The 23,601-nt window shown below is 38.1% G+C and overlaps 4 protein-coding genes across 4 annotated transcripts; 1 reads left to right on the top strand and 3 right to left on the bottom strand.

The window, feature by feature from the left end:
• Positions 1–45: 45 nt before the first annotated feature.
• Positions 46–4,247, bottom strand: LOC119986119 (SH3 domain-containing protein 3-like). Its single transcript, XM_038830702.1, has 10 exons — positions 4,039–4,247; positions 3,504–3,632; positions 2,641–2,710; positions 2,364–2,515; positions 2,014–2,115; positions 1,686–1,883; positions 1,540–1,602; positions 1,357–1,455; positions 1,177–1,251; positions 46–342 (listed from the first exon to the last, which is right to left on the bottom strand). The coding sequence occupies exons 1-10, from the start codon at positions 4,096–4,098 to the stop codon at positions 223–225; spliced, it is 1,068 nt and encodes a 355-aa protein (XP_038686630.1). The 5' UTR covers positions 4,099–4,247; the 3' UTR covers positions 46–222.
• A 3,783-nt stretch (positions 4,248–8,030) lies between these two features.
• LOC120004118 lies at positions 8,031–11,666 on the top strand. The gene is made up of 4 exons (XM_038853370.1): positions 8,031–8,474; positions 9,167–10,068; positions 10,183–10,281; positions 11,334–11,666. The coding sequence occupies exons 1-3, from the start codon at positions 8,384–8,386 to the stop codon at positions 10,273–10,275; spliced, it is 1,086 nt and encodes a 361-aa protein (XP_038709298.1). The 5' UTR covers positions 8,031–8,383; the 3' UTR covers positions 10,276–10,281; positions 11,334–11,666.
• A 777-nt stretch (positions 11,667–12,443) lies between these two features.
• Positions 12,444–13,501, bottom strand: LOC119980864 (membrane protein PM19L-like). The gene is made up of 4 exons (XM_038823718.1): positions 13,275–13,501; positions 12,974–13,193; positions 12,840–12,885; positions 12,444–12,742 (listed from the first exon to the last, which is right to left on the bottom strand). The coding sequence occupies exons 1-4, from the start codon at positions 13,399–13,401 to the stop codon at positions 12,653–12,655; spliced, it is 483 nt and encodes a 160-aa protein (XP_038679646.1). The 5' UTR covers positions 13,402–13,501; the 3' UTR covers positions 12,444–12,652.
• Positions 13,502–16,548: 3,047 nt separating this feature from the next.
• On the bottom strand, positions 16,549–22,716 carry LOC119998192 (protein MEI2-like 5). The gene is made up of 13 exons (XM_038845447.1): positions 22,490–22,716; positions 21,503–21,545; positions 21,275–21,406; positions 20,728–21,194; positions 19,949–20,107; positions 19,711–19,827; positions 19,464–19,615; positions 19,164–19,255; positions 18,113–19,070; positions 17,926–18,010; positions 17,775–17,843; positions 17,383–17,562; positions 16,549–17,154 (listed from the first exon to the last, which is right to left on the bottom strand). The coding sequence occupies exons 2-13, from the start codon at positions 21,531–21,533 to the stop codon at positions 17,044–17,046; spliced, it is 2,553 nt and encodes an 850-aa protein (XP_038701375.1). The 5' UTR covers positions 21,534–21,545; positions 22,490–22,716; the 3' UTR covers positions 16,549–17,043.
• Positions 22,717–23,601: the final 885 nt, after the last annotated feature.

The following is a 23,601-nucleotide window of genomic DNA, read 5'->3' as shown; positions in this document are numbered from 1 at the left end:
GTATCACCAGACCTGCCAAGGTTAACCAAAAAAAAAAAAAACAGCTTTCCACAGACAAAGGCCACCATCTTCTAACTTGAATGAACGAATGTAATGCCAGAGTAAATGTAAATTTGTCAATGAAACAGAAGCATGCAAAGAAGCAGTAGGTACAGCACCTGCGAACACAAACAGCACGGTCTTTTCCCTTTCTTTTCAAATTATTACATGTGAACAAAAGAACTAATAAACTTCAGCAGCACCATTACTTGAGGGAATTCTCTGGCGCTTTTCCACATATGCCGATGGAAACCAACCTGCCTTTCCTTTGCATTCACCTTCTGACCATCCTGATGGGTTTACCTGAGAGAATGCAGATGATGTATTAAAGGACAGAAGTCAAGGAAAAAGAATGAAATTCAAGACTCCAGAAGTTTCCTTTCCCATTTCTTTTTTCTAGTAATGGTCAGTCCATAGTCCGATGAGATCTGTTATCAACATAAGATAGGGCCTCCATAACAGTGAATGTGAAGGCAACAAGATTCAGACAATTCCTTTTGTTTGACAAAAAGTGAAGATCCATATAAACGGAAAAGATGATGACATGATTAATGGACTTTAAAAATAAAAAAAAAAAATAATGGGAATGAGGTACAGAAAGCCTTCAAACGTAAAGTATCCAGTATCCATTCATCTAGGGGACTTGACCATGGTTTGGATCAGCCATCACTTGGATACGAATGGTCCACAGTCCACTAAAGTGGAACGTATATCAAAATGTTTTAAGAGATTGGAAATACCAGTATTATAAGCTTCACATAACGTATTTGTTTCCTGATACATTTTTTTAAGTTCTTGAATTGAATTACTCTCAAGGTAAAGGATGGGTAGAAATCATAAGAAGCATATAATGTACTTCATGTTCAAGAAGCAACTATCTTCTGAGTAAAAGAAATGAAACAGCCAAAAAGGTCAGCTACTAGCTACTAGTCAAGGATAGGCTAGATAGGCAAGTGACCTTTGTTTACTTCAACTCCGAGGAAATTTGCATTCAGCAATTTACAGATCATCTTATGCTCGGTACCAAACACAAACAGTGGAAAATTTCTACCATTACAGCTACTGCTAGAAACCACCTATTGGTTAAGTAAATGTCAACTATATGCAATTGAGACATGTCTAAAACGGTAGAAGCACCTTTCTCACAACAACATAGTCGCCCACTGCCAAGCTCAGCTCTTTCACTGATGCAGCACTAAATGGATGCGTAGCCTGCAAAAGTCAAAACCATTCACATAATCACATCACATGTCATATATGTCATGTTGCCATATATGTCTCATGATAGCCCAATGAAGTTTCAAGGTGAAAACTCACTTCAGCAAGGAAGTACGTCGTTTTCTCTTGGAAGTTCTCTGACATGACAGGAAGCTTCACCGGGGGAGCAGACTCTTTATGCTGCTTCTCTGAGACCATCTGACACAAGTGAACAAAACATAAGCTTATAAAGATGATTTGAACAGGATTTTTCCTCAGAAGACAATAATGTTGGGAACTAACCTCTGCTTCAACCTCAGAAAATATAGCAGCTATTCTAAGGTGGTGATTCTTTTCTCCTTCAACCTTCCAAAATTTAAACTTAATCATCAAACACCAAAGTAATAATAAGAACAAAAGAGACTCATATAATGTGTGTGCATACACACCAATGCAACAAGCCTCTGGAAAGTCAACCTTCGCTGTTGTGCTTCCACAGCAGATAATGCAGATGCAGCTTCTTTACCAAGAACCGCCATATTTGCTTTTAATTCTTGCAATTTAGATTCTGCAGCATGCAGCTTTGCAACATTTTCATGTGTTGGAGCTTCCTTTACCCGAGCTTGTCTTCTGGAAACCTCTGCTGCCTATATGCTTTCAATATAATTACTAAGATTACAGGAAAATAATCTGACTAGGAACCAAAAGTCAGAAATCAAGTGAAATGATCATATGGATAGCATGTTAGTAAACAGGCATTTCCAGTTCTCCGAGTACCTGTGTCTCCGCTTCCTGTCTCATCCGACTATAACGTTGAGCAAGATGACGAGCATCTTCCAAAGGAGCACCATTGATCATCGCTCTCAAGGGATCTAATACCTGGAAAAACAGAAGAAGAGAATGAAACATAAAGTTTCTCCATTGCTAAGAAAGCATAGATTCAGGCCATGAAAACAGCATCTACATGTTACAAGGGCAAGGCTGCAAATATTTAGGCTCTTCAAAATGTAGGACAGGAGCATTCTCTATTGGGTTTATCATTTATGTCGTAGAAAAACAGCACAAGACAGATGCATCTAATAAAGTGCTACACTAATTCTTTTCCAATAATATCAAAAGAAGTCAACCTGCGAAGACAACAGTCGGTTAAGGTCTTCTTGTTCCTTTTCCACATGTTTACGAGAATCACCATAAATAGCCGCAGTCTTAGGAAGAAGGTTGTCAGTATCAGCAATGTTCTCGGCTCCATATTTGCAGCAATCCTCGGCCAACTTTGTTCCTGACTCCAAAAAAGTCAAAGTTTGATAACCATAAAGTTAGAAACCCTGTTTTATCAACAAAGTAAAGGTCAATAAAACCCATAGCATAGCTATTCCTACACTGCAGGTCTCAACCAGTTTTCACCTGTCTCAATATGCTTATACCCTATGACAGTCAATGCCTCCGCTGCTTTAACAATATCTTTCTGGAATTCCTAAATAATGACAGTTAAAAAAAATTATTATATTGAGAAATGGAAGACAAAACTGTTCGGCAGTCTCCAACAAATCCATGTCACAATATAATAACATACTTAAGTTGTACAATGCATAACCTCATTCAATTGAAGACATTGAATATATTCTCCCGACAATCCCCATTATATCTAACTTTAGAACTTTGGTATAAGGCTAACCCATTGTAACAACGGCGCCATGGACTCAAACCCTCTTTGCACTATGGTGGTAATGGCGTAATGATATGCTATTTGTCCCCATAACTCACAATGGTAGGAGCCTTGTGCAATGGGTTTGACTTTTTCTTTACCCTCCCCAATGCATATAGCATTTTCCTTCTATAATTTTCCAAACTATTTGTAACATGCAAAACATATTACTCAATACTGACTGTACAGCAAGTCACTGTTTTAAACCGATTGAACTGCACAGGAAGCAAAAAAGAAAGGTATGCTTATACACCTTTAATGCGCATAACAAACATCTAATAAAACCTAAAGGCAGAATGAAAATTGTAATACATATTATTTCTTCGGAAGACTGCAAAAATAGAGGTTCAAGTAAAAGGAATTTTCAGAGAAATGATGTGCATATCCAATATGTATTTATGATTTCTTACTTGTATTCCTAAAAGAATGCGTGAAAAAAATATAGCAACAACTCAACTGTGAAATATATCATTCTCACTTTCACAAAGCATAAAATATTCATTTTACAGATTAGATTTTACCATCAAGAAGAAAATGCAATGAACAACAAAACCATCTGCACCTTTCCTGCACGAGTAGATCGGTACAGTTTCTCAAGCTGTTGGTGCCTCTGCATCTCAACCTCATCAATAACCATTACATCTGAGCTTTCATAACCAGACCCACCGAACTGCTTCATTACAGCTTGAACCTGAAAAAGGAGTCTAGTGAGTGGAGTTCTTTTATTAAAGAGAACAACAATTAGAAAAGGAATATGGTCTATTGCAATTCATCCCTTCAAACAATGCGAAAAGGCAACTACATGACAAAATTTCTTCCTAAGTTAGAGGAATACCAAGATGCAGAGAAAAATCAAGATGATAGGATCAGAGAAATCAAGGGTCGATGCAAGTTTCAAAATTTAATGCCGCCGAACTTTCATTCATCATTTCAAACCCATAAAAACACAACCCCATAAAACACAAATCCCATTTTCTTTATTCTAATTTTCCTACAACCTCGCGACAGCCAGACAGATAAAAGACAAAAACTTAAGAGCTAAAACAATAGGATCAGATAAAAAGAATTAAAGGGTGATTGAAATTTGAAAGAGTTGCCTGCTGCTGCTTGGCGACTTGTTCTCTTAGCTTGCTAGCTTGTCTCCTCAAAGCATCCATTTCGGGGATTTAAGTTTGATATCCGCTCTTCAAATTTGCATAAACTTGACACAGGATATACACTGCGAGTGCTAAGTGGGTGAGGCCAGATCTGACAAACAATGGAGACTCAACTCTCGAGTTTAGGTTGTTTCTCTTCTTCCTCCTCAGCAGCCAGCAGATCATCTTGCCTTTCGTCAAAACATTAAAAAAATAATAATAAATAAATAAATAAAGATATTCTTTACTTCCAAATTTTTAAATATATTTTTTTAAAAATTTTATTCACACTTTAAATCAATATTTAAATTTTTTTCTACATATGTATCAAGAATTCTTTTATGTGGACCAAAATATAATAATTGTAATAAATGATAATATAAGTGGATGTCACACATTTATTATGAGACCACCACATCTATTATTGAAAAATAAGTCGACAAGATTGATCCACAAAAAAGAATTTCTGTATATTCTTATTTAAAATGATATATAAATCTTGGACAATGCTAGAGACCTCAAAATTTAACCCCCAAAAATCCCCCAAATCTATGTGGCATTAAAATAACCATTGATTAAAAACACACAATGTAGGGCCTACTTCACATCCAACACTCCACATTAAATGGGGGACTTTTGGGATCACTTTTTGGGGGTCTAAAGTATTATTCATAAATCTTTTACTAAAAATAAATATTTAATATATACATATATTTTTTGAATTAAAAACTACTAAATTTACACATCAATTATCTCAAAAAAAAAAAATTTACATGCGAATAGCGAAAAAGATTTTTCTCGATTAGTGTCTTTTGAAACAAGTTTAGCATTGCTACTATCCATAACCAGTGGCGGACCCACAGCAGAGTGGCCCCCAGTCAGTTAAAATTTTTTTCACTAAATATACCCTACATTCTTAACAATTTACCACTAAGGCCCTCAATAAAAAAACAAAAGGCCCCCATTACACACACTTAACCCACTAACTAAGATCCAACCCAACTCTCATTCACACACTTAGCCCATTAACTAAGACCCAACCCAACTCTCACTCACACACTTAGCCCATTAACTAAGACCCAACCCAACTCTCACTCACACACTTAGCCCATTAACTAAGACCCAACCCAGCCCAACTCTCATTTAACCCAAATAGAAAAATCCCAAAAATCAAAACCCTCATTCTTGCCTATAGCAACAGCAAGTGTTGAAATATGCTTTTCTGGAATGAATATTGTCAAGACAGATTTGCGCAACCGGATCAGTGATCAATTTATGAATGATTGTCTAATATGTTACATAGAAAAGGAGTTGCTCGAAAATATTACTAATGATGTTGTAATATCGCACTTTCAAAATATGAAAACTCGTAGAGAACAATTGTAATAAATTATAATGTAGTTTCTTATGTGTTTAAAATAGTATTAATGTGTTTTTATATTTATTGTTTATATTTGTAAGTTGATTACATAAAGAACCCAAAAAAAAATTCCAGGGGCGCCGCCCCCGGACCCCCGCATCATTTTTTTGCCCCCGGTAAGGCGGTAACTTCAATTCCTGGGTCCGCCACTGTCCATAACGTCAGTCTTCTGTATTTAAAATAAAACCAAACGCAAAACAATTACTGTCATCTTCAAAGCTATTACTTTAAAACATTTTTCAATCTCAAAATTGAAATCGAGATCCAACACAGATTGTGATTATTGTAAGCGCCTGAACATACAATCGTTGAATAATCAATTTTGGTGATGTGGGTCCGTTTGCAATAATTGGATCCTGCCACACTTCAAGGAACAAAACCGTTAGAAGCTCTAAGACCGGATTGGGGGGTTCAGGTCAAAGAGACTTCGACAATCAAGTCAGTAATGGGAATGAGAAAGATTGTGATTGTGGATGGAAACCGATAAAGGATGGATAAAGGATGGTGTTTGGGCTGAGAATATTTGATCGAGAGAGTTCAGGAGAGTATTTAGGTTTATTTGTGCATGCCCCTCTCTAAAATGGACAACGACTATTTATAGATATCCTTGTAACAAATGACATGCTACTATTCAATAAAAGTAATGTCTTGAAACTTGGGTCCATGCAAGTAAGTTATTTGATTGGTAGAAGACTCTAAGTAGTATTTGGAAAGTGAAAAAGTAAGATCTGTAAAGTACTGAAAATTAGTGGTTTAAACAAGCTAGGCGCTTGAAAAGAATGTAGACTTGCCACATGTTAGAAGGGGATATAAGGGAATATCTTTATGGAAAATGCATCTACATGATGGTGATGCCATGTCTTTCACACCAAATGATCCAGTTTGTAACTGGTTTGTAAGTGGGGACGTGCCAAAAGCTGATATGGCACCTGATGCCTAGCGGTTTGTTGATTGGTGCCATGCTGGGCGATTGTCAGACTGTAATACCTTGCTGCAGGTGCATATCAATCTTGCAGGTTGGTGTGACGTTTATTGTTGGTGACAGACATGATGTGAGCAGAAGTGACATCTGATGAATGAGTGTCAGACTGTATGACATGTGACATGGGCGGTTGATGAACTTTGGGCCTTGATCTTGGATGAACCTGTAAAGGTAAACTTTAGTCATACCCCTAAGTTTATTAAAGACACCCCTTGTTAAGCGAACCCCCTCAAAATCTTACATTTTTATAAATACACCAAAGTATACTAAATCTGAAACATTTTCAAAGTACACTTCAAGGCATAAAAACAGGGGACAAACCGGCTCTCAATCTACCTAATTGCTTTGCTTTTTTTTTATTTTTTATTTTTTATGTTAGCTGGAGCTTCTCATCAAATGTCTTTGCTTTGTTGACCTCATCTTTCCCTAAGATAACACCATTAGCAAAAGCAGCAGGTGGCAACTTGTATAAATCATCATAGAATTAGAAGCGAAATGTGGAAATGGTGACTACTTACAGGGGGTGCCAAGGCAGCAGGTGGCACCTTGTATTCTTCAGCCAGAGTTATGGTGGTTGTCAAATGGAGAGAAAAACAAGGGTTCTTTTCGGCACTTAAAGAGGAAGTGGTTTCGACGCACCAAACCTCTTGCCGTCACATGCAGCGGCCGGAGCAGTTAATTGAGAGAACTTGTAGAAGAACTCTGTTTTCCGAAGCATATGGGTATGGGCCATGGGGTGTTATGAGCTGAACGCTAAAAGAATATACAGTCAACATGAAGTCAACTTAACTAGGGTGTCTTTAGTAAAGTTAGGAGTGTGACTAAAGTTTATCATCTATAAAACAGATAAAGAGATTTGGGCTTGAGCCCATAGACAAGCATACTTTATGCCCACGTTAGTGGGCCGAGGGCTTTTAAACCCTTATAGACTTGTACTTGTTTTATTAATCGCATATATTGGGCTTATCACTTTTTAGGAGATTAATGGGCCTACTCAAATTTTAGCCCCTACAATTACTTTAATAAAAAATGTCAAGAGAGGAGAGAGCCATTGATGAAGACGTTTATACCTTCCGACAAATCGTGTTGGACTTTAGACAACCTAGAACCTTCATAGAATTATATCAACAAGAGCACCAATGACGAAGACCTTTATACCTTTCGATCGACGTATCCCATAAACCCAACAATAATATGATATTGTTCACTCTGGGACGAAGCCCTTCACGAATTTATTCCTATAGGTCCAACATTTTGACTTAGTCTCATAAAATCGATCATATTGTATTAGGTTGTGAAAACTTCGTATCTACTATAATTGCTCATTCCCTTCTTAACCGAAGTGGATCTCATCAACCATGTATAAACGTCAATAAAACAAATCTCCAAAATCCAAAATTAATAGCCACAAAATCTTGGATTGGCAAATTCGAGACCCTATCATTTCCTCTAATTGGTGATTTTCCATATACCCCCCATTCAACGTATGCATCACAGACCCATCTCTCTTTTAAGAAGTCCCACAACTCATCCAAATTGTAATGATTCTGTCTGAATTCACAGGCGCACATTTTGAATGAATGAGACCAAAAAGGGAAAAGCCATTAAAATACAGAGCGACGCTTGCCCTAAGCCAAAATCCATCTCTGCTTGCTTGTTTGCGATACAAAAACAGTTTTTTACAGAGTCACTGCAGATTCAGATAGAGATTCTTTCCACACCACACTCCATGCATGACGTTTAAACACTTGCCTTTCCCTTGAAATCCCAATAGATCCTTCCCTACCAAATCCTTAACCCGTACTTTTTTTGAAAGAAAACGTACACAATCTGTTAACTAGGTGATACTCTGTCATTTTTTGTAGCCGAAGAGAGAGAGAGAGAGAGAGCGGAGGGAATCAATCATGCCTAAAGGTTCGAAGAAGAGAAAAGCTGCTAAGAGAAAGAAAGAACTAGAAGCGAATAACAGTAGCAGCGGCGGGGACAACCCTCAAGGTATGGGCTTTTCAAAGTGATAGCTACACACCCACCTGTTACTTCAGTCTCCAATCTTAATTTTGGCGTTTATCTCAATTTGGGTTACCGGGTATTTGGTAAATTTTGTTAATTTTGCTTGTTCTTCATGAGGTTTTTTGGGGTTGGAGATTGGATCAACTTTCCGGCCCCTTAGTCAGTCAATCTGTTCCTGTTGCTATGAATTTAGTCGATTGTTGTTGATATGTTACTTACCCCCTTTGTCTGTGGTTGTTTTCGATTAGGAGTCTTGTGGTGGTATAATCATGTGCGTTGCTCTGTAATGTTTGTCTCCTCTCTGGTTTCATTTAGGCCATTTGGTCGATTAGAGTGTTGGGGGTTTGTATAATTTCTTACGAGGACTTTATTCTGAGATGAACCACTGGGGTTATATGGATATAATCATCTTTAACTTATTCATATAATCAATCGTCTAAGCCCTTGGTTTGATTTTTGTCATGGCTTTGTAAACTGTTTTACTCGTTTGGGTTTTGCTTGAATCTGGTCGCATTCGTTTAAAGAAGTTAAGAAAGTTTATCTTTTAATTCAATGTGGTTCTTGTTACTGTTATCAACTATCTAGGCTGAGAGGTATTTGTTGATGCCCTTAACTTTACTTGAATTTGCTTGAGTCTGTTCTTATAGAATATTTGTGATTCTATTAATTGGCTATAGGGAATGATGATGTGAAAAGCCAAGATGAAAGAGGGAGTGATGGTAGTGAGACTGGTTCCCCTGGGTCGCAGGACCAAGATAACCACCAGCATCCATTTAAAGATGGAAATGCAGAACCTGACAAGAGGGATCTGTCGACTACTGAAACAATTGTCGGTAATAACAACTCTGTGGAAGGAATCACTGGGGATGTCGAAGGTAACGAGCGAGTAGGATCAGTGAATGATAATTCAGTTCAAATGGTGAGGGAATTAAAATCTAAGTCTACTGAGATAAATAGCATTAATATTGAGCATAGCCAATATGAGATAGACACCCATGACGAATATGATTGGAGCTATAGAACTAGTAGTTCAGATTTCGAGTCTCGAGTGTCTGTGAGAAAACATGAGACGCCAAACATTTCAGGTTCGGAAGCTGATTCAAATGTTTTTGGGGTTAAGACCACTGATTCCTTGTGCAAGGAGGAGCAGGTATCTGAAGCTCCGCACTTGGGGGATGCTACCAGTAGTTCAGTTACAGCAATTGCTCCTGTAGTTGACTCAGGTACGCCAGAGCTGTCCACGTCAGTTGAGGCAATCAATATTATTGAAAGTGCTTCTGTCAAGAATTCAGCTGTTTGTGATGCTATTCAATCTGGATCGAAGAATAATGATGTTAACTTGCTGCCAACATTCATAGCTGATATACTGACTGAGTTGGATGTGGCATCAAAGGAAAATAAGGATAACGTTCTCCCCTCTGTTGATGAGAATTTCGGTAAATCTTCGGCTGTAGTTGGATCTGCTGAAAGTGGAAATGGTGGTAAGATGTTGGCATCAGCAGACGCACCTACTACTGAAACGAGCAATGGTGCTGAACATACTAAAGACGCTCAGATTCCTGATTCTTCTGAAGACCGGGTACTACTCCTATTCGGCTCTTGGTTGTGTGTTTAATTTATCTTTCTTTTGTTTGCTTCTTGAATCTTGCATTTGTCAATTGACCAAATTTCTCTGCACTGAATTGATGTGCAGCCTCTTTTAGAGTCAGCTCCGCGAATGTCCCAAAGAACCTCTTTGTTTAGTTGCTGCGGATTATTTGATGTGATAACAGGCTCCAATAGATAATTCCAGGTCAGTATTATTTTATTATGAAGCTGTCACATTGTTAGTGAATTCTTTTTCTGCTAGCTTCACTTGAAGCATTATCATCTCAAACTGTTAACCTTTCTATTTACCCAAGATTTTTATTCTTTTTCTTTTTCTTTTTGTGATTTACTGTTTTCTAAATTTGCTCGGTGAAATTGATCCTTAACGTTTGGCTCTTGAACCTATAGGCTGTGAATGGTCTAGCTGGCACTGTACATATATTGTCATTCATCTAACAACGTGATGTTTGCATACTATTAATGCAATTCCTTAGATATATTTATCTTATAAAGGGTATTCAACCATGTTTTTAAAACCACCCTGATCCCTTTTCCTCGTCCTTTCTTTTCATTTTTTCTCTTTCATCTTTTTCCTGTTAAAAGTTTCTTGAGGTCTCCTTCCTATTTCACATCTCTGTCATTGGGTGAGTCTGGATAATGAGCAACTTCTTACAGGCCAAATTGAGGTCAAGACTTGCCATGGATCAAAGGCCAAAGCCTCTTTCTCAGAGAGATGAAAAATTCCTTGAGGAAGTGCCCGTTACATAAGAAATAACATTTATTTATTGGATTTTTTTTTCTAAGCTTCTTTGTTGCTAATTTACTCATCTATGTGTAAACGTGAGTGTGTGCATGCACATGTTCTTGTGTTTGCAAGCATGCCAGTGTTTCTGTGCACCTATCTTTTTATCACTAGTCATTTTTATAATTTTCTGAATATAAATTGTCAACATGAACTATTTTCTTCTTATGAAAGGAACTGATGTTAGAGCTAATCAAAATTGGCCAGGAGCTAGATTGAAATGATATTTGCCTATTTCTTTTGTGTTTGTTATACACATTGACATTGGATTCAAGCAATTAACACCGAGTCTCCTTTCTTCTTCTTGCTTTTTATGAATCACTATACATGCATGTCCACTTTTCTGCATGTCATTCTTCTTTTGATTTGTAAAACTTTGTGTACGGTCATTTTTCATTTATAACGGTCACCTGGCAAGGCTCCTTTCTACATGCATAAGTTTTGCTTTAATGCAGGAACAAGTTAACAGTGGGAGCTATATGCGCTGGAATTTTGTGGAAGTATACAAGGGATTTTGTTGCAGGAGGTTGCTCTATTTGCGATCAGAATATATTTCAGGTCCTTCAAAGATAATTTAGAAACACACTTACTGGACAAGTAACTAGAAACTTTATTGTGATTGTAGAAACTTGTGGACAAACTCAGTGTCCTTAGCTTTTGGTACATTTGTGAATTTTTCAGTTAGAGCTTTTGTTATACCTATTTCCATTTTGTTGGGGTTGAGTAAAAACCTGAACCCAGCAACACATATTACTTATATTAGTATATTACAGTATTATTCTGTCTTTTGTTTTTTTGGATTACTGGTATATATGACTTGTAGGAACTCGGCCGCGCTGGCCGCGCTGTGCTGCTTTTGGTGGGATCTATACATTGTGGTTCAGCTTGGTCTATAGTCCGGAAACACTGTTTGAACTTGGGATTCCATACGAAATTAGAGATTTATGTGATTCGTTGTGAATGTTGTCATGTGAACTGGAGATTTTCTGCAGCCAAAGTTTTCACACATCCAGTTTTCAGGGGTCGGCTGTAGGAGAGATTAGTGGGCTTTGTTACTTGGATACATTTTAACCATAGGTCATGCATTGTTGATGACATTGACACCATATTTTTGGTGTGTTTGGTAGTGTGTTTGCACCTGTAGAAAGCCCCGCTTTTGGTTTGAATGCAACGCGTTCGGATAAAAAAGTGTGCACGCGATAACTGGTGAGTTCGAAGTTGAAGTTGAAGTTGCATGGAGTTGCTTCCACTTTGACGCGACGTGGTTGATCATATTTCCGGTGTCAAAACTTTTTTTTTATTTTTTATTTTTATCTTCAATCAATTTTATTATCTAGATTTTAATAAAAATTAATTTATATCAATGAAAAATATTCAATTTTACTCTCATCTTGTCACAAATATTTTTAATAACGCGCTGAACATTATTTTTACCATCGGAACTCATCTCACCACAGTTTTGGAACTTGCTTCACCTCACCATAGATTAGTTTCAAATGGACCTTGGAGGTGCACATGCATAATTCATTTCTTGCAGAGCTGAAACCATATCTTGCAGTGCGAAGTAGGGATCATGTAGTTCACACGTTCTTTATTTTTCATTCAAACAAGTATCAATAATTCTCACACCAATTACAGAAATCTCACAACAACAAACAATCCAAATCCCTTCCTGGGTTTGTACAAATCAATTGAGTAAACTTGGAAACAATATCAGAATAAAAAAATGACAAACTGAAAACAAATATATCTCACATCGTCTGAAAAATCAAGTTTATCTCCGACTGGTCGCTGCACTGTGAATCGCTGCTAAGTATAGGAGCTGTGTTACTGTAAGTATGATTAGAAATGCTTCCATTGTCCTCTGCAAAGCGAAAGCAGTCGTAGTCAGAACTCGCAAATGCTCCATAACAAATACATATAGCTTTCTTACAGAGTTTTAAGTCTTTTTTTTTCCTTACCAGACGAGCATTCCTGATGTTGAGATCAATTTCTTTCCAGGCGAAGCTGTGCGCAAATGATGTTTGGAGCGAGTTAGTGAATGGAGCAGAACGTGTAAAACCCGATAATCTATGACACAATTTAAAAGGCATACCCCATAGCAAGCGCGGTGAGAGACCAAGCGATGGTAGCAGCAGTGGAGGCGGATGGCAAGCTCTCGACAGACCAAGACCGAATATGGTTAAGACCAGAGATTACAGAGGCAGCACCCACAACACCAGCGATCAACGCGAATGTAACAAAGAACCCGGTAGCAGCATTCCCCATCGGGAAGTAAATGGGCGAGAAATGCGCTGGAAGCTCGTAACCAGGTCCTGCAAATTAATCTTACCATTCATTAGCATACATTCTTGCAGAAACACAAAACAATTACTAGAATGGGGAAATTAAATTACCAATGATGAATCCATGATCTATTGCTCTATTCATAGCCCACCCACCAATGCCCAGAACTATGACATACATACAGAAATTAAGTACCAAAAGCAAAGCAGCAACATTTTTCATCTGCCCATTTGCCATTCTAGCACTTTTACTTGGTTTAAACTAAAAAGCTGAGGAGAGAATGAACGAAAAGAAGAGTACTTGTTTGTGGTAGATACATGAGTTTTGCATTGGGAGGGAAGGCATATAAATGGAATGGAAAAGTAGGGTGTTGGTTCTTTTCTTGCTAAGGCTGTTTTGTTGGCGTTGTAAAGGGGCATGCTTCAAGTTCAAGGCAAAAACCAGATTCTTACTTTGTGGGTTTCTTTGTAAATGGTACATTCTTCTGCAGCTGGATAGGCTTTGCAATTCATTAATGGTTCCTGGGAAGAAAGTGATATTCTTTGCCAGTCTTGGAGAGGAGCTTTCTAGGTAACCTTTTGGTATAACAGCAGCCAAAAGACAAGGGTTTTTTTTTTTTTTTTTTTTGAAAAATTAGTCAATGGAAGTAATAGATCTTACACATTAAAAAACCCAACCTTACAATATTGGATTTATGTCTGACAAATTAACTTTTATCTAGCATCTCTACAGAATTCACTTTCTCGCCTGTGTTTTCAAATACCTCTCGATTCCAAACGTTCAAATGATTTGGTGGTAGAGTTACACGTACGGTGCAATTTAAAGGTCCAAGTTCAATTTTTGAAAACATATTATTCACATGTTATGTGGGACAAGATCTGTGTTTATGACTTGGTGATGTTGCAGATATCTCATGCTTTGACTACTCACATTCCTCCAAGTGGGACTTGGGGTGTGGCATTCTCCATCACAATTCAATCAAATTCATATCATTAATGAATTTTCCGAATGCTTTCACAGTCCTGTGGAGCTTGTCCTCTGACTCCACAGTTTATATGGGTCTAAAACTTCCTGGAAATCCCTCATCATCAACCATGGTTCCACTGAGATTCTCTCCTCGTCTCTTCACAGGAGCCATACACCAAAACAATTGCACTATTAAAATCCGTACTGCACACTATTCCCTGCAACAATTTGGGTGCATCAGTACGTGGTGCGCGGCGATCTGTTGGACGAGAGGAGCAGTAGCAGAGGATGACAAACGCTTCCCACCACCATCGGCAACACCTGCACAACTTCACCTCCAACCGGGACCACCATCAACACTCCTAAACTGCCGCCGGACGCATCGCCGCCATCATATTTGGTCTCCATGTCCTGGCCGTGAGACTACCAAAGTCCGGTTTGATTCTTCTGCCATGGTTCCCCTGTTGATTAAAATACCCACAATTGCAAAACCCCTTTCAATGATCATGATTTGACTCTCTCCGATGTAGTCCGGCGTCCCACCTTTGAGCTTTGTCCCCTTTTGATTCAAGTACCCAAAGTCAGAGTTGCCTCTCCGACGAAGACCGGCGTCCCACCTTTGGGCTTTCCCTGTGGTGAATACTAGTCATGATTGAGTAAATGGGGCATGAAATTCGGCTGAGGTCTCATCCACGAACAGCTACGCTGCAGATAGTTGTGCTCCATCTTCGAGCGTTTCTGAGTCTCACTCTCTTCATGGCTTCTAGAAACACACAAATCATCGCTCACTTCAAACCCCCTCGTGCGTTTCTCGCTCGCTTCTTACTTCATGGCTTCCAGAAACACACAAATCATCGCTCACTTCCAACCCATCTCGTGCGTTTCTCACTCTCACTCTCTTCTTTTTAATCCTTTGTTGGCTTTTTTCTTTCCATTCCTCCCTTACTCTCCCGACAGAGCAAGAAGCAATGGAAAAAGAAAAGAAAGATAGGGAGAAAATTGTTGAAGTAATCAAGAACATACCTCAACTAATCTCAAGGTCCCGTCATCTTTGTGATGAAGTTGTGGTTAAAGAGTTGGATTCCTCAATGACTCAAGTGGAGGAATTCGTCACCGACCGATTTGAAGAGTTAACCGAGGAAGAAGTTCTCACCTACACGGAGCATAGCGAGAAAATGCAGGAGGTGAAGGAGTTCTTGAAAAAAAGAATAACCAACAGAGCAAATTTCAAGAATAAGGAAGAAGCAATGGAGGAGGAGAAGCATAAACATGAAGATGCAGTGGAGCTGCTAACCAAGAAAATGTCAGAATTGAATATCTTCAAGAATACGGCAGAAGAAAGAAAGGAAATTGAAATTGATAGTCCAGAATTGTTCGCAGCAGAGGGCATCGGGAAGAAAAGGCCATTTTGGGTTACTAGAACTCAACTGGAGGAATCAGCCATAACAGAGGGTATTGAGAAGAATGAAAGCAGAGGAAAAAGACTAAAATCGGAAAGAGTGCAGCAGATGGATTTAGAGGAAAGCACCGTGTTCAAGAAGTTGTTAGAAACTGAAGAACAAGATCAAGAAATGCCTTCATTGGAAAGTGATACTGAGTCTTCAACTGAGGCTTCTAGTGATGATAGTCAAGATTCCGACTTTTTTTGACAATAAATTCGAGGACCGAGAATGAGTTTGAATCAAAAGAAGCGGATGGTGATGTTAATGAGTCCATCCCTGATGAATACGGTTTCTGCAAGTGAATGTTGTTGTCTTAATGTTTTTCTGTGTAGTGTCAAATAATGTCTGTGGGTGTATTCGGTTCTTGTAGGTTCTCTTTTCGAGTCTGGCTTACAGCCTCGAGGGTTTGTGAAACTCTGTAATGTTTATGTTCATCGTGTAAGAGTGAAGCTAATGGTGTGATTGTGTTATCATTTTCCCTGAACTCAATATAATTTACTCCACGTCAATTCAAAGTTTGATCATGTCCGCACTTGACCTTTCCAACAACTTCTCTTCTCCTTTTTCCAGCATTTCGACTTCCTTGTGACCATGGAGTCTGCGAGTCTGCTATCGAGTATCGCCCTGATTCATCCTTTCAATTTGCTGCCCCAGTACACCACATATAGAAGTACAAATTGAATCACAACTTGGTATCTAGTCAGAGTTTTCATCCAGTAAATGGAGCCAAGATCCACTAGTAAACACAGTTGAGTATCAGACATATCAAGGAAATTCTAACAGTATATACCTTAAAATTTCATCACATTACTTTTGAATGTGAGGATGCATGGTCAAGATTCCCCCAGTTATGGAACAGAGATCTGATTTCTAATCTCCCATGGGAATGAAGCCATCGTTACTAACAGCTAAAAACTACGCGCAACAAGGGCTCGTCTGTACTGTCAAGGATCATAGCTACAATCTTACGGCCAAATTTACACAATGAAAATTTATTTTAAGGAAAATAATGTATTTATTAAAAAAGAACTCCGACTCCCCGCTATACAATTTTGTAATCCTCCCCAAATTAAATCACTGTTCAAATATCAACCCGAAACGAAAATCATTGCAGACTTGAGTTAAACCAAGTCTACATCTGGAACAAAATGAAACCCAAAATAGAGCCTCTGCATCACAATAAATAAACTTTGTGCCCTCCCCTCCCTCGGATACTTCAAAATGGCGAGGGAAAAGAGAAATTATGCACAAACTGTGGACCAGAGTTCGACAAAGGATAGCCTCAGCGCTGCCAATACGCTTTGCGTCCTTCTCCCTCTCTCTTGCAATACTTCAAAAACTTTCTTACCAGATACTATACAGAACTCCAAGGAGTTTTCCCAGAATATATTCTTCCTAATTTTAGAAGCTAGAATGTTATCGCCTGACAGCCAACAATTCAGGCTTAGGGCGTTCTTCTCACAAGCTTATATCAACTCTTCTCACCAGAGCCATCCTTTGAGGGGCTCTCTGGAAAATCCCCAAAAAAAGACAACTCCTGCTGATGGACCTGAATATTGATATTGTTGGAGGGCAAAAGTTCCTGGATGACATACAAAATAGCACGCACTCGCATCAGCAAAAAAGGTCATAGAGCATACCGACCAGGTATCTCAACAGGCATATATGCAAAGTATACATGCATGGTTATGCAGTATCAAAAATTCCCGAAAGTAGGAAAAAGGCTAAAAAATTGATTTTTTTTTTGTCCACGTAAATGAATGAAGAGAGTTGAACCATTAATATTGATATGGTCATAAGATGTATTTACCTGGTCACCAGCTTCAGGGCCCCCTGAGTGAAAGAGAATTGGGCGGCAGCACTTATCTTCATTCATCAAGCTTGAATTCTGGAAGTGCGAGACAAGAGCTGCCTTTCCCTGGATTCGAGCATATGCCAAGGAAGCGACTTTCTCACTATTAAACTTTTCCCACTTCTTTCCATTAAATACCTGCAGAAAATTAGAAAACAGAATCATCTCATTACCCTTTTAATAAATGCCAAGATGCCTGCAAATAAACAAGTGAAATTAAGACTTTCAAGACAAAAAATAAAGGCTTCACTATAAACACTACAGTATTCGTCCAAGGCCACGATATACAATAACCTTGAGAATGAACTGCAGAAAAATTAAAATGAGTAGAGAAGTATAGAACATCAAACCTCGTAGAATGAAATAATGTGTTTTGGAGATAGCATATTGATAAATGCATAACCCACATTGCATTTATTCTGCACCAACAGACCAGAATGACCATCAGTTCTTACGGAAGCAAAAACATCCATAGCTTCTTCTAAAGGACCAGTATGTTACCTTAAAATCAATCGGTAGATAGAGAAAATCATAAGTGCCCCTATGCTTTTCATCAATTGCAGCTAGCAACATCTTTGACGTGTATCTGAAGGATACCAACAAATTAGAAATAGTCAACTCGTGCATATAATACTACAGAAAAATGGCAGTTGCCAAAAAATCACAAAGATTATGAAGGTAAGTTTACTTATTTGGAATATTTTTAATCATAAGGGTAGTCCGATTATCTTCCCCGCTGATAATCTTGTCCAATTGTAGCTGAAACTGTTTCTTGTTATCCACTCCGTTCCCATTACTCTCAACCCGTTTGCTTCTACCATGCTCAGTAAACCCCTCCATGCCGATTGGTGCCACTCCTGGGTATAGACCATTGCCTAAGAATACAGGACTAAGCCTTGGTGAGGACATCATTCTCAGGCTTGAAGCATTTTCAGACATGTTTCTTGACACAGAAATTCCAGTATTCATGGGAGGACATACACCCATATTCATCATGAAACTTCCATCACCTTGGCCCAAACTCATGCCTCCAAACGCAGCAGGACCCATGAATGAAGTTTCCGGTGATTTGGGGAAAAACCCAGAGTGCCTCTCCAAAGGAACACCGGATGGAGCAGATCCAACATGATGATGGTGGTGGTGATGTTGTTGAGATGAGGGAAGGAATGAGCCATTCTGACCAGAAGGCACGTAACCATGGCCCTTATCATTGGATGAATAGGGATGCCCCATGGATGGTACAGTTCGGGCTGAAGAATTGGTATGCTCTGAGTAAGTATTCGGACTTCCCCATAGAAACTGTGGCCCGGACATCGTCTCCATACCAGACCCACTTGAAGGACCGAGAGAGGACATAGTTCCAAGGAATTGGCTTACTTTTGGATCAGGCAAGGAATGTGAATGGTGAAAGGCCACTCCATGAACTGAATTCGGATTAGTAAATGTATGCTCCATACGACTTCCCCTTCCTAGGTCGTTGCCAAGGGAGGCAACTTTTGCAGAGCTTGACAATTGAGAATGAAGAATAGAGGCCAATCCAGGCAAATGGTTGCTCGTTGTCGGACTCATGGTACTGAAAACAGGGGATTTGCTGATAGTCTGCAGCAGACCATGTTCGATAGGGCTGTTGAACTGGGACCAGTTACCTGTAATAAGAACGAATGGCCCCAACTTGTCAAGGCAAAGAGGTTCAATACCATTAGCTAAAAAGTGAAGCAAAGGATTTCACGGGGTCTCACCAGGTGGAGAGTTAGTTACTGGTGAACCTACTTGATGCCTGAAACTTCGAGGTTCATCTTGCTCAAGATCCTGATTGAGTTGCAGCATCAAGCTTAACACCAAAGGAATGGTCAGTTAGTATATTGAATCACTGAACCCCAATGAGCCACAAAACAAAGAACTTCCAAGATTATCATTAATTTTTTTTTTTTGAAATACCACCAAGTATTATGTTTGCAGTTGGAATCGAACATTGGGCACCTATATGCCTAACCCAGCACATCATTAATTATTGTAATTGATCAACTCGATTAACTCACTTTCGACGAGATCCACCTGGACGACTGGGCTCAAGCTTTATACGTTTGCCAGCAATGTCACTCCTATTTAATGACTTAAGAGCTGCTTCTGCAGCTCTTACATCATAAAATTCAATAAATTTATGGTGCCTCTTGTTTGGTGTTTCCCTTATCTGCTTTTATACAACCACAATTTATGACACGGATGTTAACATGAAAAGAAAAATAAACACATAGAAAACAAGGAGGGATAACAAAAACTTATCACCTCTTTGACCTCTCCATATGCCCCAAATATTTGGAGGAGGTCTTCATTGGAAACAGATGGATCTAGATTAAAAACAACCAGAGTCCCTTGATTAATGTCCTTATCAGATGGATTATCCTGGTGTAGTACAAGAAAAAGAGAAGAAAACAAACATAAATAATAATAATATTAAACAGTAATTTATACAGCTTGAAAAGAAATCATGAAGAATTGATTCAATTGAATATCTTTTAAAAACCTTTGGTATTGAAAAGTGAATATCAAGTTTCTTCCGTCGTAACACCCTGTGTTGTAATGCACGCATGGCCGTTCGAGCAGCACGAATATCATAATAAGAAATCATGACAAACCCTCTATGTTTACAAGCAGTGTAGAGAGTCCGAATGTCTCCATATTGCTACAAAACAGAAACGTAAAATAATGACATATTAGTACAAGATGAAAGATAGTAACAAAATTTTGAAGTCACAATCTCAAAGGACAACAATTGCTGAAGCACTCGAACTTGTGTTGCAGAACACGACGCTGATTATTAGGGTTTGAAATAGATAAATCTGTCAGAAGCTTTGTTACAAAGGACGTATGTTAATCAAACCTATACATGTCACAAAGGTTATAAAAGAAGAGTCAAAATATTTCCAAAAGAATGATCTTAGTAAATAGTCTCCAAGAACCATAAAAATGATAGTCGTTAAATGCTAATTCAATAGATTTTCTGTCAGAATCAAACTCCAAAACAACCCTTTTAAGCTGGGTACATCCATCATATTGACAATAGCCTGAAAAAAATATTGACATATGAAGAGCCATAAATGATAGTTTGTCTTCTATCTTCTTCTCTCTTTCTTGACAACCCATATTAATGAGGATTAATCTGCAACATCAGATTTATTTTGAGACCAAAATAACAAGGATGAAAGAAATAATCCCTCACCTAAACAGGGTGATCAGAAGCACGTAAGGATTTAACAATTATCTTGTAATGATAAAGTCTGCCTAGTTTGGAAAATGCATTACCTCAAAGAGAGCTCTCAACTCTGAGTCCTCAACATTACTATTAATATTCCGAACAAATAATGTCCTTGAGGGATGCTCCCCATATGGATGTTCACCAGCAACAGATCCCACACCATTTAAAAAGCCATAATGAGGCATTCCGTTACCAACAACACCATCAGATAAGTTTACCTTTGACATCCCCAAGCTTAAGCTATCCTGTAGATCAGTTTCAAGTTCCATACCTCCACCACCGAAAAGATCATAATCCTCCAACTCCTCTAGTGAAGTCGGCAATCCATAGAGGTCTAGATCATCCATGATGCCGGCTAAAAGTTCATCCTCGTCATCAGGAAGCAAGCTTCCAATTGCATGAGCTTCAACATCTTCAAGAGAATCGTTAATGTCAACCCCTTGTTGGTGCTTATTTAAGTCGCATGAAACATCATCCACAGACTGGTGCACACTTTTGGTAACATTTAAGGTCACTGAGAATAACCAAGAAAGAGTAAGAATCATGAGGTATGACAACAGCTAATAAAATAGGAAGATACAACTCAACGCATACCCTTTTCGTGAGGAAGCACAGGTAATGAACTAGAAAATAGGGTTGCATCGCTTGAGGTATGGTGTCCATCGAATCCAATTTCCCCACTACCTGACTCTTTAGGTATATTAACTGGTGGACCCATAGAACGACCTACAGCAAATGATCACACACTCATTACCACAAGAAAGTAGTTTATTCATCCACTTTTGGCCCCATAATAGGACAATAAGGATTCTGAGAAATGACCGTTTAACGAACTATTTAACGACTGCTTCATTGCATTACGTACCTGCATAAAAAAGAGAAAACATAAGACCCATAACTAAGGAGTTCAGCCATGCTGCAAAACCCTCTAAAGTTTAATGCATAATAGTCGACTTCATCGTGACTCCTCAGTGAATTATTAGAACTTGAACTGGGAGAAAGAAACCAAAGTGACAATATTATGAGACCCTCCAAAAAGACTGAGAAGTGTAGACTTCTCTACACTTGGTTTAGAATAAAAAATCTCTAAAATCCAGATGGTTGAAATTGCATTTTAGGGATTATGAGTCTACTATATTTAAGTGAAATATGAAATTGAGTTCCATTACATGCAACCAAAAAGTATAACTTGAGCCAGCCCACAAATTCAAATTCAAGCAACAAGACACAAACTTCAATTGAATTGAAAACTCCTGTTAGCTTGAAAAAATAAGAGTATTAACGCGCTGAAAGGAGAGTTTGTTATCAAGTTTGCAAACCAATTCGAAGCCAGCAATGTCAAATATGGTTCCCAAAAAAAAATACACAACTAGAATCTAAACTATCACATAATCAAGGAGGGTTATCTGTCCATACCGACAAAAATTTGATAGAGCTAAAAAGAACACTCAGAGTTTTAAGCTCGTACATTTTTACAACATAGCAGCAAGCAAATCCAAGAAACCCAACAAATTGGAAAACAGAAATCACATTCAAAAAAAAATTAAAAAAACAACAAACACAAAAAAATAAAAATAAAACAGCAACAAAACACACGAAAAATTAACCGAAATTTATCGATTCTAAATAGCAAAGAAAAATCAAAATCGCAACTTGTCACTGAAAAAACGATCAACCCTCCACCCAGATGTCTCTTTCCCAGCAAAAGCCAGGCAAAAGTAAGAACTCAGAACCCTAAAACCTAAAAACAGTTACAAATACAGCCTTAAAAATCTCTTTACAGAAGAAAATAATCAAAGCCTCGTTTACCTCCTCTCCACGATCACGGAGTAGCAGAGACGCGCAGAACCCAAATTTAGTACTTTCACACCCTTCGCTCAATACCAGTAACTTCAAAAACACACGACTCTACCCAAACCCAAAAAATAGATTCCTTTTTATAATCTTTTTCTGTTTGTTTCTCGAGAAACAGAGTGAGAGAGACAACGATGATTGGACAAGAGAAGTGGAAAAAGAGCAGAGAATGATTGTGATAGAGATAGAGAGAGAAAGAGAGAGCGCCTCTGTAGAAAAATAAAATATTGTAGGTGGAGGCGCTGATTCAACCCGATTTAAATCCGGTTTGACGTCCGTCCACGGTATAATTACGGAATATACCAAAAAAATTAAATTTTTACCATATATAAAAATAAAATACCATATTTAACATTGAAGAAATCCTTAATAACGAAATTGCCACCACTCTGGAGCGTCGCGTTGCTAGCGAGTAATAAATTGAGGGTATTTTTGAAAATAGTTGGACGGTGATGGGTATTTTGGTCAGATTAATGGTTGTAGATAATTGAAGGAGAGGATAAAGATAAACCACGTCAGCTGAGTGAGGTGGCATGGTGGCAGTTATGGTAATTCTTGCAATTCAGACATGGTAATTAATTTTGGAAATTTATTTATAAAATAATAATGACTCAAAAAATAAAATCACTGCAAACCCTAGATATGGCGCACGTTCAATATTTAAAGGTTTCCATAATTATGCTCAGAAAATATCTTATTTGATGTGCTTTCCTTTATGGGGACAAAAATTTATTATTTTAGTAAATTATATCATTATTTTTTTATGTAAGTTCATCCGACAAAATATTTCGGACTTATATTCAACGATCCAATTTTTTATATGTATTTTTCATGTTTAATTTTATTTTTGTTTAAGACAAAATTATATTGTTGGACTCATAAACCCGATTAAAACTCATCCATTATTTCTTAAAAAAAAATGAGTGGGATCCGTTGTAAAAAAATTACGTACAACAAAACATGCCATCTGAATTTAGTTTGATCAATTCAAAGTTAAAACTCGGATAGAGACATATTCCCACTTCACTACAATGGAGATAATCAAATTATAAGTACATGTAAATCCT

The sequence above is a fragment of the Tripterygium wilfordii genome, chromosome 1 (assembly GCF_013401445.1).
Source record: "Tripterygium wilfordii isolate XIE 37 chromosome 1, ASM1340144v1, whole genome shotgun sequence".
NCBI lineage: Eukaryota > Viridiplantae > Streptophyta > Magnoliopsida > Celastrales > Celastraceae > Tripterygium > Tripterygium wilfordii.
Note: the sequence above shows the minus strand (reverse complement) of the source record. Positions and strands in the feature narration are given on the sequence as shown.